Genomic DNA, 14,502 nt, shown 5'->3' with positions numbered 1-14,502 from the left:
ATGTATAGTATTTGCCGAACTGCAGGGCAGATGTGACAATGTGTGCAAACCTGTGCATGATTGTAGGTAGGTGATCAGGGGCAGTAAAATGAAGATCGATCACCAGTTTTTACTGTTTCTTTGGTGCCCATGTCAGCAAGGCATAAAAGTAACCTCTACTCATCAAATTTTTGGCTCGTTTGTGGCAGGGACTCAAATTGGACTGGAATCCTTTCTCTTAAAATGAACAGCATTTCCAGCTCTAATTAGAAGAATGCATCAGCTCACTAATGGGAATTATTCTGACTGCCGTTGACAGAATTAAGGAACGTTTTTCCCTCTAGGAGGATAAACTGTCAGCAGCGATGTAGTTTTTTGATTTTCCTAATTTCTGGATCAACAGCATCAGACTAAGATTTGTAAGAACTTCATGAAGCATCAACTATTTTATTAAATCATAAACTGAGTATATGGTATAATATAAATATACAGAAGATTTCTAAAGGAACAACCAAACTTCTTCTACCCTTTCTAAATCATTGGGCAGCTTTATAAAAATTGTACTTTCGGTGATGTAGCAACCACACAAAAATCTGTTTATTTTCTTTTTTAATGGCGTTTCGAGAAAAACTGGAATCTAAGTTGGTTGACAATGTAGCACCCCCTAGCTGGGTTGCTGGAGTGCTAGGATTTTTGTTTGGTTAGTGTAGGTAAATTCTGACTTGGCTGTGTTTTTCTGGGTCAAGGTTTGTTTGACTCAGGGAGGGCTGAATGACTTAAAGGCAGCATCTCTGAGACCACCCCCTACCTCTGGAGCTTGCTGGAAATTTCCAGAAGAATGGGTGTGGAGGTGAGGAGGACTTGCCTGAAGTACTCTGAGGGCCCTGACCAATCCCCAACAGATGGGATGGCAGGGGGCAGGCTCCCTGAAATACTCAGGGTCAGCCCAGCTGGGGAAGTGGAGTTTGGATGGAAGCTGGAGATGGAGTGGTAGGCTGTCTTTGGATCTTCAGGGTAGCCCTCTAATCTGGGGGATGACCTCGGGCCTGGGCTTGGGTGCAGAAGGGACCCTCTTCACAACAAGTTGGTGTCCTGACCAGAGGCACGGGAACAAGTGGAGGACAGCAGGAGAACACTGCCGGGCAAATCCCCAGGGAGGAAGACAGCCAGGAGGGATGGTGAGTGATACAGTCAGAGAGAACTTAGAGGCATGCCTGAGAAGACTGGGTGGAAGCAGTCTGGGATGGATGCAGAGTCTGTCTGGAAGGACTGTGGAGTCTTAGCCAGGAGGGCTAGAGAAGGGGCAGCTGCAGCAAGGTGGGCTGGCAGTGCCTGAAGATGTTGTGCTGGGATAGAGTAGCTACAGGAGAAGGACAGTTGGGCACTAGTACTGTGCTACACAAACAAGGGGCCCCCGGTCCCTGCCTGTAAAGGGCATTTGCTACCAGTCTGACTGAACCTTTATCAGATCATCCAAACAGTGCCAGCTGGTCCTGGGAGTTGTAGCTCTACAAGCAAGATTTGTCCCTGAAGAGTTCTACTGCTTTGATCAAGTGGGCACCCCATAATATCCCTATCCCTATCCAAGTTTATATCCCTTGATAAAATATAAAAACAAAGCACTGGACTGTTCTTCTGACTCAAGTGTGCTGTGAAGATGCAGTGTGCCTGGCTGTGCAGGGTGGGGGATCCCTTTCTACTTGTGGCTCCTTAGGGGGGTGCGCTGCACCAATATAAGCACTGAATTCCTCCACTAATTCAAAATAATTTTAAGGTCAAAGCAGATGTTCCTTAATGACCCTTAAATAAATAATAATAGTAAACCTATACAGAGAGCGCCTGGTTAGCGCTGGGATCGGCGCTCCTACGGAGAGAGGATGTTTTATCTCCGCCAGAGAACACCCCAATAAAATAAAGCGTTTATCGGCTTTGTGCTGTCCTGCGGAGATGGTGTATAGTGTCACCTTTCAAGTTCAAATTGAATTTGGTGATGAATGAAGATGTGAGTGACTCCCTCATCTATTATTCATCTCCCTGGTACATCTGTCACACGCCTGGCATTTATATTCAAATTATTGAGTGTCACAGGAAAATGTAATCTTAAATGCTTTTTAGATTAAATTTCTAGACTGTATGTGTTCTAGGGGGGATTATAATTAGTTAACCTTGACACAGCGTGATTTATTGTGCCTAACCCAATTCAGCGACTCCAGAAGTGTAGAATGTTCCTATATCTGGGTAAAATATATTTTTTAAAGGCCTTTAAATGTTTGTGTAGTAATAATGTTTGGGATAAGAACAGAACAACTCAGTAAATAAATTCCTGGCAAGCATCTAAAATGCTTTTCTGAGCGTTTAGCCCCCCTGCCTGCCTAAGTCTATGGCCCCTGTAGCAAAATCGTGGTAAAAACGAATATGTATTTTTACTGCAATTTTGCTGTGTTTCAGGCTCAGTTCACACTGGTGCGATGCAGGAACCACATCGACTCCTGCGCTGGTTCCCGCATCGCATCTGAATCACAGACCAAAATGGTGTAGGATCCATTTTTTTGTCCGCACTGGAATTGGATTGCATGGGTTTTCAGACCTATGCGATCCAATTCCATCTCACAGTTTGCACTGCTATCTGCAAACAGCTGTGGGTGTCAAAATAAAGTTAATGACACCCCCAAATTGGTTCACAGAACACAGTGCGAACTGTAAAATGGAATGGAATTGGATTGCATAGGTCTGAATACCCATGCGATCCGATTCCAGTGCGGACAAAAAAAAGGATTCTGCACCATTTTGGTGCAAATGCAATGCAATTTCAGACATACAAACTCTATGGCTGAATTCACATCGCACAGATATTGCATGTGATGTGCACAACAATGCGGATCACATGTCTGGCATCGCATAAGTGTGAACCTAGCCTCAGATGCATTTCCTGTGTGTTTTTTGCCTGCACCTGTGAAAAATGGACATGTGACTCAAAAGCTCACCATCGCATGTGATGTGCACAGCAATGCGGAAGCACATGTCTAGCATCAAATAAGTGTAAACCCAAATGCGTTTCTATAAAGATACAGGTGATTACACTCCATTAGGTGCCACATTCCAAGAAATTGGGCACAAAGAAAGTGGGGGTTCCCCTATCGGTGGGACTTTTTAAGCACTGAATTATTTACCAAAATATGAATTTCTAAAAACCAAGTAATTTTATTGACACTTCATTAGATAAAAGAGACATGGATACATTATATGAGCAGCTATTAGATACACCGACTGTGTGATAATGATGATACAGTGACCTTCCTCCACCAGACATGTTTCAGAGACTGATCATCTCCTTCTTCAGGGGGCAGGAGGTATTGTTCATGGTCAAACAAATGGTGCTACAGATGAACATTCCATGTTTCAATAAAAACAGAGTCTTAGAGTTCTGTTGGTCTGCTCAACCTTCAAAGTAATGTACTTCATTGTATTTAAGAGGCCAATAGTAGCACAGGAGAGCGCCTAGGGGCGCTATGCCAAGAGGGAAAAAAAATGAAGCACTTAGAAAGCTCGATCCTGCACTTCCAGAGCAGGTCAAGAACTAGATGCCACAATATTAGAGTAATTGGACGGGCCTCAGTCTGTAGTAGTATGGTTGTGAACACATCTCAATGGCCAGGGAGAGGTGTTGTGTCTCTTGGAAGAAATTTCGGCTGCATGTTCCCAAGAGACACAACACCTCTCTGTGGCTATTGAGATCTGTTTACAACCATACTACTACAGATTGAGGCCCATCCAATTATTATAATACTGTGACATCTAGGTCTTGAACTGCTCTGGAAGTGCAGGATGGAGCTTTCCAGACTTCAGTGTTTCCTTTTTTGCCCTCTTGGTCATAGCGCTCCTAGGCGCTATCATGTACTACTATTAGCCTCTTAAATACAATGAAGTATATTGTATTACTTTACGGGTTGGGCGGACCAGAAGGACTCTAAGACTCTGTTTTTTTTTTAAACATGAAATGTTCATCTGTAGCACAATTTTTTTGACCATGAACATTACCTCCCATACCCCTGAAGAAGAAGATGATCAGACTCTGAAACGCGTTGGTGGAGAAAGGTCACTATATAAAAAAAAAATGTTGTCCTTTTTTTTCTCACAAATAGAGCTTCCTTTTGGCGGTATTTGATCACCTTTGCTGTTTTTATTTTTTGCACTATAAACAAAAAATACAATTTTGAATACAGTGATCAGTGCTAAAAAAATATGCACTGTCTCTGTACTAATGACACTTGCTGGGAAGGGGTTAACATCAGGGGCAATCAAAGGGTTAATTGTGTGCCTAGGTTACTCACTATGGGGGAGGTGCTTTGACTAGGGGAAGGCAAAGAACTGTGTTCCTGCTTTTCAGAAACACAGGATCAATGCCTTCCCTTCTGACAGAACGACAATCTGCCTTGTTTACATAGGCAGATTGTCGTTCTGCCTGTGTCCTGTGTAATCGGTGGGCTTCAGTGGACATCAAGTTCAGGGTATGCGCCGCTGGGCTCCCGCTGTGTATAATCACTGCCGCTCTGCCGCAGTATATCTTGTTTCTTCATTTGCTTCCTAGTTTCTGGCCTAGGCCAAAAGGATTTTATACATCCCAGGAGTCTTTATGGGCATTTTTTTTCCTTTCATCTAGAGAAGGGGGCGGAGGCTTTCTCAACTAAGCATGCCTTCCTAACTGCATGCCTGAGCTAAGGGCAGATGGATTCCAAGAAGTAAATGCTACAAGAATCATCTCCCCTTACTCAAGAAATTCTAGGAGAGTGTTTTTCAAAGTGATTTCTCAGCAAAATAAACCATAGAGACATGGATGGATGGGTGAGTTTGCTTTGAATATTATTAATGAATTAAATAGTGTTTTCTGTTTGTGGTGCTCCGATACAATTTAGTTCCACTTTAAAGACAGGAGAAGATAAATTCAGCAAGTACTGGCCAGAGCTGCTGGACCAGGAAAGGAAAGGAAGTGCGTTTCAATCAATGTAATATTTATCCCATGTCAATTGCACTATTCATCTTCTGTGTATGCCTGACATTTAGAAGCTTGCTGCTGCTGTAGTCGCCCATGCGATCCATAAACACAGACAGATCAGTATAAAATAGTTGGGGGATGCTGTGTGTATTGTGGGATACGAACATGCAGCACTACTGCCTTTACTCTGTACTTCCAACTAAAAATATTAGAGTAATATTTGTTGTTACAGCAATAAACGCCATGCTCATGTACTGTAAATCTGAATTCAAGGCAGATATAAGAGACACTTGCAACCACAGTACCAGAACCTGGATTTGACCTGTTTTTAGACCCTTGCAGCAGGGCTGGAGTGGGAGAGGGGAAGCAGCACGAGGAGCCAATCAGTTCATGCACTGACAAGAAGCATACTGATAGCTGGAGAAAGGAGAGATATTAGCTCATTGTTGTGGTGTTTGCACGGGACTTTATAGGTAGGTCTTAAAGGTCTCTTCCAAGTTGCTCATTGGTGAGGTTTAAGGCTTTATGTACACTAGCAGCTCCTAACCTTAAGTTTAGGAGCATTTGGCGTTTTTTTGCCAAAGCTCCTAAACTTAACTCCATAAAAATAGGAAGAGAACCTCAACCATCCATAGATCATGGAGGAAGAGAAAATTGGGTTGGGGACGTTTAAGGTGTCAATAAACCAATAAAGTTTTTTTTAAAAAAGTATTCAAAATGTTATTGTTATATTTAAAATAACACAGATGTAAAAGACATATAACACACATATAATATTAAAATCAATTTATGAGCTCCATATACACTCAGTTCAAAAACAGATTGTATCTGTATTGGTATCACGGAGTAGCAATCCCGACATGTTTCACCAAAACGGTTTCCTCAGGGGATAATTATCTGTTTTTGAACTGAGTTTCTAGGTGTGCCTGCTGAAGGGGGTGTCTCACCACTGGCTCCTGTGAGAGGCTTGTTATAGGGCGGTGGAGGAAACCCAATCAGGGGGCACATCCAGGCTTGTAACTACCCCAGAAGGCAGGTTGTGCTGCAAAGGATTCTGGGAGTGGGTATAAGTTTGGGGGTGGCACATGACATGATGTCTTTGGCGGGAGCAGAGTCCCAGGAGGGAGAAAATGGCTGTTTCTCCTTCTGTCTGAGGAAGTGTATGTTTCGGGATGTCGCCTGAGAATCCAGAGAGTGCTGAGTTGAGCTGAGGGGATCCGGTGTGCCGAGAACCGGAGGAGTGCGAGAGGGGTCCAGTCCCAGGAAAGCCTACTCAGATCGTGAGTACTGAGGATTGCCCCTGGGGGTCTGCCTGAAGAGTTAGAGGAGACCACTCTGTTACAAGTCAAGCACTTCTACAGTCCTGGATCTTCTGGACTAAAGTCGAGGATCCAGCACAGTTTCAGTAATTACACAGTGCTCAAGCATCAAGGAAGCGTTGGCTAGCGTTGGCTGGCGTCAAGACAGCACTAATAGGCATTTTTGCCAGAAAATTCCCACAATTGTATCTTGATGAGCCTAAAGGAGTGTCCCACTCATTCCCTTCTCCCATCCCCTTAAATACAATAAATCCACAAAACAAAGATGCCGGAGTTGTCAATGTCTCAGTGTTCACACCCAGGGCTGTGCTCACAAGGGCTGGAGAGGTAACCGGTACCGATGGCAGACCCACATCAGGCCATAGGCCTGGAAAACCTGCTACATACACATAGGCATTTAACAGAGTTTAGGAGTTGCTGCACTTACTGTAGGTGAGGTTCAACCTCCCTCTCCTGAACGTGGAAGAATTGCATTCAGAATAGTAACGTTTTGACTGCTGACCGTGGGAAAGTGCAAAACTCGGAAAAACCACCAAAAAAAAAAGCCGCATTTTGCGCTTTCCCGCGACCAATTATGGCCAAGTATACATGAAGCCTAAAGTGTTTTTTGCACAACATTTTTAAAGGTAGTCCCTGCATGCCAGAGGAGATTATGTTTTCTTCTAACCAATTCTTGTTTTGCCAGACCTCAACATAAGAGGTGTAATATTTACCTACTAGTTGGCCACTGGGAGCAAAGTCATGACCATGAGCTAAGGCATGGCTGAGGATTTCCCTCTACTTTTGTGTGACAAGGCTTGTTACCACCCTTTTTCCACAGGTTTGTCCAAGGCTTGGAAGTTGAAATGCAACTTACAGATACTCCAGTTATAAGAGGGTGAGAAACCCAGATCCATGTTTGCGGTACATTACTTCCCAGTTCAATCCTGCCAGGGGATCCCCTAGTCTTGAGAGGCTTCTCTATTCCTGGTAGCTCCAGGCACTGTACAACTGTCCAACGCTACATCCTGGCCAGCGGGATGAGTGATCGGTGTCAGTTAATGGCAAACCAAGCTTAGCTCCAACACAGTGGGGTTGATTTACTAAAACTGGTGTGTGCAAAATCTGATGCAGCTGTGGATAGAAATCAATTGGCTTCTAACTTCATCTTGTTCAATTAGGCTTTGACAACAAAACCTAAAAGCAGATTGGCTTTTATGCAGAGCTGCACCAAATTTTGCATTCTCCAATTTTAGTAAATCAACCCCAGTGTCCTCCTTGTGCAGGTCAACTACCTGTTCCCCACAGGTCCCATCAACAACGTCTTCAGCCAGGCAATGGCTACATCATTGCCTTCTCATAAATAATGAGAGACTAATCCAGCATACTTGGCTGCAGCAAATGTTTCCTGTGCAACTTGTTGAAAACGTATATCTTCAATGGCTTCTCATAGCAGCAAAGTATATAATGTCATTAACAGCGCTGAGCACAATTTCAATAGCAAGATTCAAGGCACACCACATTTATCTTACTCCTCAAATGGCATTGTCAGTTGCAGGAGAGTCCCTGTACCTACACATGGCTTATGGCACTTTTCCACTGCAAGTACCGGCTCGGCTCTACTCGGTCCTGCTTGGCCTGGTTTGGTTTTCCACTGCATGGTACCGCATGGTACGGTGTTGGAGCGGTTCGGTACGGTTTGGTATGGTTTGCTTTTCCACTAAAGTAGTATTAAAGTAAGTGGGTGGGATAACAATGATTCTCTGACCAATCAGTGGCTAGTAGTGACAAACAGTCAAGGCTGCATGCAAAGGATTGTGGGATATGGTACCGGTACGGCCCTGTTGGAACCACAACTGAGGTGGTACTGTTTAAGCGAGCCGTACCGTTCGGTTCCATGTAGTAGAAAAACACAGCCGTACCATACCGTATCAAACCGTTACTACACCGTACCATGCGGTACCAGCAGTGGAAAAGCACAAAAGTGAACTGAACCGTTTGGTACCATGCAGTGGAAAAGCGCCTTTACAGTCTCTAGTCCTCTTTCTCATCAAAGAAGTAGCTCATAAGGCATCTGTTCCCAGCTGGAGTCATTTTGAACTTTTCCCCAAGAGGAAAGCAATTCAGCATGCCGCTACATAGTAGTGGTGCAGGATTAGTGCATGGGGTATTCATATTTTCCAGGAACGTGGGTCTTTTCTGTTTTTAATAGAAACTCTCTTCCTGACCCCTCCCATAGAAGGCTTTTTATCCCCCCTATTGAGCATGGATAATTGAAAGGATGGTACCCTAGCACCCCTAATTGGGACTATGCTGTAAAGGGGACTTACACCCCATTACATACTGCATCCCTGAGCAACCAAATACCAAGCTTCAACATTGTCATATGGGAGGAAGAGGAGTGAGTTATAGGCTCATTTAAAAGTACACCTATTGCCTTGGTTAAATTAAACCCCCCACCTCTAACACCAATTTAACCTAATCCCTAACAGAAGATTAGCCCACAGCAATAATTATCTTGTTCTGTGCTTGAAGAAACAGCCCCAAAATCAACCCAGCTCATACCAGACACAACACCAAGATGTCAGCACTGAGAACCACTGATCTACTTTATCTTAGATTTGCCATTCTTAAAGCCCAAGTCCTACCAAGTGTATGATGATATATTTGGTCACCACACAACCTCCTTAATTTTCCATTTCTAACAGTTATGACAGGGGAGTACCCTGTTTCTCATACATGGGTTGATTAATTGCAATCAAAGTCTAAAGGAACATCACCTGCCCTATACCTGGCCGATAAATAGGGTCTTGAAGCAGAGGTCCATATTTCCTCTAAAGTTGGAAAAACCTATGCCAAGGGCTGTATGCTTACAGCAGTGTAAGGATAACGCTCTCTCCCAATGAAACCTGTAGTACTGAGATGCCAGTCTGGCAGCTCAGTGCTGCACAGTGCACCAGGCAGCCAGGGTAATGTAGAAGCAGGGGAGGCTCCTGCATCTGCTGCAACCCCCAGAACAAGGTGCCCAAGGTAGAAGCCTCTTCTGCCTTGTCTCAGCCTTGGTCTTTAGGCTCTAGTTGTGTAAAATTGATCCCACCCCCTTTAGATATCGTTGATCAGATCTGTTCCAAGAAAGAATTGAAATGCCAAATTGTTTTATTCTTTGTTAATAAAAAATATAACAATTTGTGTTCCTACTGACTTTTTTCAGTTCTGGTTCTCTTATGAAAAACCTAAAACTCTAACCTTTGCAGCTAACTTTATCTATGTTTAATCATACGTCAACTTGACCTTTAAAGTTATATCCATGAGTCATGGCACGACAAGGTGGTAATACAATGCTTACAGTCTTCCCCCTCCACCCTCCTGCTACATGAAACCAACTTACCACTGAAGTATTCAGGCTTGACATGACAGGACTCCGCACTGACGCACACTTGTTCGACGTCTGTTTACAAGCTGATATCAGTAACAGAACTTCATCGGGATCTGTGGCCACTTTAACATCAGAAAGTCCTTTAGCCCAAGCCGATGAGCTTACAAGCCACAAGAAGGAGAAGACCACAGTTACGATAAAATCCTAGGACAACAAAAGAAGGTTTATTCAAATATATAAAACTAGGTTTAAGGTACCTCATGTAATTGATAAGAAGACACAACAAAAGAAACAAGCCATCAAAAACTGCAGAAAGAAAGTATTATGGTGCATGAGCCATTTAATGTTTTGTCCTATTTTACAAAAAAGATAGAGGTATTTTGCTTTTTTTTTTTAAGCCCAATTAAAGAAAAATTCCAGGCATGAGTATGTTATGCATAGTTATACAGTTTGGACCAATGTAACTATGTATATACTGTACCATACCTAGCCGATGCCCAGTGCCGAAACAAGATCATCCAGTGCCCAGGGCAAGGATGCCAGACTGCGCCCCCCCCTTCCCTTAGGCTTAGGGCCAGGGCGCTCCCCATCCCTGCAATAAACTATTGCGCCCAGGGCAGCTGGCCCTCCTGCCCACCCCTTGTCCCAGCCCTGCCGATGCCCCTGGATATTGGACATTGCTACTCCAGTGATTTCACATGCCAAAGGGCTGCTCTACTGCATTGGGAACACAGGAAGTATGCCACTGGGCATGGGCACCATTCAGAGAATGCTTTGCAATTTCTAAGTGAACGCAAAATTTTCTCTGCCTGGATGAGGTGGAGAGCGTGACACCTTGTCCAGCGAGAGAAAATTTTGCGTTTGCTCAGAAAATGCTAGGCTTTCTCTGAATGGTGCTCGTGCCCAGGGGTGTACCTCCTGTTTTCACAATACATCAGGCCAGCTGCTCAGCACAGGACCCAGAAACATGTAGATCACTAGAGTAGTGGTGTCCACTAGAGTGATTTCCAGCTTGAGGGGGCATTGGCCATGTATGCTATCATAGGCGGCTCTCTAATTAGGCAAATTAGGCGGTCGCCTAAGGCCTCGAACCTACAGGGGCCTCACGGCCAGTGGCAGAGCGACAACATTTAGAAGGGCGCAGTCAGGGAAATCTCCCAAGTAAAAGATTGTTTTAAATCCTCGGATATAAAAGTTGCAGCAGTGTGCTGCAGTCCCTTCACTGCGGCTGCCAGGTGTCTGTTGTCCGCTGACACTTACCCCGCCTTCTCTGCCTGGGGATTGGCCCTCTGATCATGTAATCCCAAGATGTGGAGGAATCGGTGGGCGTGTACCTGCATCAGTAGGAAGTGACTGCCCGGTTAGCTCACTCTGCTATCATCGGTTGTTGCTCTGGGAGGAGAGCTCTGCCCTGGCCCAGGAACATACAGGTAACCAGGCCCCGACTTGTCACTCTGCAGGCTGGTCATAGATTTATGGTATCTACTACGCAAAGGGGGTGAGTAGCCCCAGGGAAGTTGGAAGAATCTTAGAATGGTTGGTGGAGGAGGAGAAGAAGAAGAAGGCCCTGGGTGGCTGGGGGAGGAGAGGGTGGCTGGAAGAGAAGGAGAGGGTCCCTGGGGGGGCTAGGAGAAAAGGAGAGGGTCCCTGGGTGGCTAGGGGAAAAGGAGAGGGTCCCTGGGTGGCTAGGGGAAAAGGAAAGGGCTCCTGGATGTCTAGGGGAAAAGGAGAGGGCCCCTGGGTGGTTAGGGGACAAGGAGAGGGCCCCTGGGTGGCTATGGAAAAAGGAAAGGGCCCCTGGGTGGCTAGGGAAAAAGAAGAGGGTCCCTGGGTGGCTAGGGGAAGAGGAGAGGGCCCCTGGGTGGCTGAAGGAGAAGGAGAGGGCACCTGGGTGGCTAAGGGAGGAGAGGACCCCTGGGTGGCTGAAGGAGAAGGAGAGGGCCCCTGGGTGGTTGAGGGAGAAGGAGAGGGCCCCTGGGTGGCTGAGGGAGAAGGAGAGGGCCCCTGGGTGGCTGGGGGAGAATGAGATGGCCCCTGGGTGTCTGGGTGAGAATGAGATGGCCCCTGGGTGGCTGGAGGAGAAGGAGATGGCCCCTGGGTGGTTGGGGGAGAAGGAGAGGGCCCCTGGGTGGCTGGGGGAGGAGAGGGCCCCTGGGTGGCTGGGGGAGAAGGAGAGGACCCCTGGGTGTCTGTGGGAGAAAGAGAGGGCCCCTGGGTGGCTGGGGGAGAAGAAGAGGGCCTCTGGGTGGCTGGGGTAGAAGGAGAGGGCCCCTGGGTGGCTGGAGGAAAAGAAGGAAAGGGGCCCTGGGTGGCTGGAGGAGAAGGAGAGAGCCCCTGGGTGGCTGTGGAAGAGGGCCCCTGGGTGGCTGGGGGAGAGGGAGAGGGCCCCTGGGTGGCTGAAGGAGAAGGAGAGGGCACCTGGGTGGCTCAGGGAGGAGAGGACCCCTGGGTGGCTGAAGGAGAAGGAGATGGCCCCTGGGTGGCTGGGGGAGAAGGAGAGGGTCCCTGGGTGGCTGGGGGAGGAAAGGGCCCCTGGGTGGCTGGGGTAGAAGGAGAGGGCCCCTGGGTGTCTGCGGGAGAAAGAGAGGGCCCCTGGGTGGCTGGGGGAGAAGGAGTGGGCCCCTGGGTGGCTGGGGGAGAAGGAGATGGACCCTGGGTGGCTGGGGGAGAAGGAGATGGCCCCTGGGTGGCTGGGTGAGAAGGAGAGGGCCCCTGGGTGGCTGGGGGAGAAGGAGAGGGCCTCTGGGTGGCTGGGGGAAGAGAGGGCCCCTGGGTGGCTGTGGGAGAAAGAGAGGGCCGCTGGGTGGCTGGGGGAGAAGGAGAGGGCCCCTGGGTGGCTGGGGTAGAAGGAGAGGGCCCCTGGGTGGCTGGAGGAAAAGAAGGAAAGGGCCCCTGGGTGGTTGGGGGAGAAGGAGAGGGCCCCTGGGTGGCTGGGGGAGGAGAGGGCCCCTGGGTGGCTGGGGGAGAAGGAGATGGACCCTGGGTGGCTGGGGGAGAAGGAGATGGCCCCTGGGTGGCTGGGTGAGAAGGAGAGGGCCCCTGGGTGGCTGGGGGAGAAGGAGAGGGCCTCTGGGTGGCTGGGGGAAGAGAGGGCCCCTGGGTGGATGTGGGAGAAAGAGAGGGCCGCTGGGTGGCTGGGGGAGAAGGAGAGGGCCCCTGGGTGGCTGGGGTAGAAGGAGAGGGCCCCTGGGTGGCTGGAGGAGAAGGAGATGGCCCCTGGGTGGTTGGGGGAGAAGGAGAGGGCCCCTGGGTGGCTGGGGGAGGAGAGGGCTCCTGGGTGGCTGGGGGAGAAGGAGAGGACCCCTGGGTGTCTGTGGGAGAAAGAGAGGGCCCCTGGGTGGCTGGGGGAGAAGAAGAGGGCCTCTGGGTGGCTGGGGTAGAAGGAGAGGGCCCCTGGGTGGCTGGAGGAAAAGAAGGAAAGGGCCCCTGGGTGGCTGGAGGAGAAGGAGAGAGCCCTTGGGTGGCTGTGGAAGAGGGCCCCTGGGTGGCTGGGGGAGAGGGCCCCTGGGTGGCTGGGGGAGAAGGAGAGGGCCCCTGGGTAGCTGGAGGAGAAGGACAGGGCCTCTGGGTTGCTGGAGGAGAAGGAGAGGGCCCCTGGGTGGCTGGAGGAGGAGAATGAGAGGGACCCTGGGTGGCTGGAGGAGGAGAAGGAAAGGGACCCTTGGTGGCTGGAGGAGGAGAAGGAGAGGGACCCTGGGTGGCTGGAGGAGAAGAAGTAGAGGGCCCCTGGGCGGCTGGAGGAGAAGGAGAGGGCCCCTGAGTGGCTGGAGGAGAAGGAGAGGCCCCTGGATGGCTGGAGGAAAAGGAGAGGGGCCCCTGGGTGGCTGGGGAAGAAGGAGAGGGCCCCTGGATGGCTGGGGGAGAAGGAGAGGGCCCCTGGGTGGCTGGGGGAGGAGGAGAGGCCCTCCGTGATGCCAGAGTCAGTTGCCAGGGAAGAGAGTGGAGCTGAGCCAGTTCTGCATATCTGACATCAAAGCCAAACATGGTGGAGCTGGAGCCCTTTGCCCTTCACAATGAAAGCACCCGAGGTGGAAGGTGAGTGGTAGCGGGGCTGTGACATTATATAGCATATGGACTCTGTACATTATTGGTAGTTTTGGTTGGAGTTGTCCTTTAGATGTTTAACTGTTGTGAGGGACTTAGGAATGACAGCCCACTATGATGGGACTTATAGTGCCCTAGAATGTGGAGGACTGAGGAATCCTCAGTCCCTCACAGAGGGCACTACAAGTTCCAGAATAGCAGGCTGCCATCCCTTAGTCCCCACAGAGGGCACTACAAGTCTTAGCATAGCAGGCAGTAGTTCCTCAGTCCCCTACAGAGAGCAGTACAAGTCCAAGCATAGCAGGCTTCCATTCCTCAGGGAGGAATGGCAGTGCACTATACTGGAATTTACAGTGCCCTCTGTGGGGACTCAGGTATGGCAGCCTTCTGCAGTGGGACTTGTCGTGCCCTAGACTGTGGCAGACTGAGGAAGGTAAGTGTAAGGGGGTCTCTGGAAACTCTGATGCAAGGGGGGGCTTTGGTGACCACAGAGTTCCCTTTTACACTAGAGTCCCCAGCTTTCCCCCTCAAATCAGAGTCTCCAGCATTCCCCCTTAAATCGGGGTTCCCAGAACTCCCGTTACTTCAGAGTCCCCAACATTCCCCCTAAATCAGGGTTCACAGAACTCCTCTTACATCAGAGTCTTCAGAGTTCCCTCTTACAGTGTGAGGGGGAAACTCTGGAGACTCTGATGTAAAGGGGGCTCTGTGAAATTTGATTTAAGAGGGGGACTCTAATTTAAAGAGGAATTCTGTGGACTCTGATGTAAGGACGAGATGCTGAGGGGAATCAAATTTAAAGGAGAACTCTT

The 14,502-nt window shown here is 48.5% G+C and overlaps 1 protein-coding gene across 2 annotated transcripts in view; it reads right to left on the bottom strand.

Moving 5' to 3' along the window:
• Nucleotides 1-14,502, bottom strand: part of SYNPR (synaptoporin) — a 343,208-nt gene that overhangs the window by 2,393 nt on the left and 326,313 nt on the right. For both annotated transcript variants that reach the window (XM_082265409.1, XM_082265410.1), the window contains one exon: nucleotides 9,659-9,850. In XM_082265409.1, the coding sequence (XP_082121535.1) occupies nucleotides 9,659-9,850 (192 nt within the window). The remainder of the gene's footprint in view (nucleotides 1-9,658; nucleotides 9,851-14,502) is intronic.

This window comes from Pelophylax lessonae (genome assembly GCF_965119305.1).
Source record: "Pelophylax lessonae genome assembly, chromosome: 8".
Classification (NCBI taxonomy): Eukaryota; Metazoa; Chordata; class Amphibia; order Anura; family Ranidae; genus Pelophylax; species Pelophylax lessonae.
This window is presented reverse-complemented; position numbering and strand designations above follow the sequence as displayed.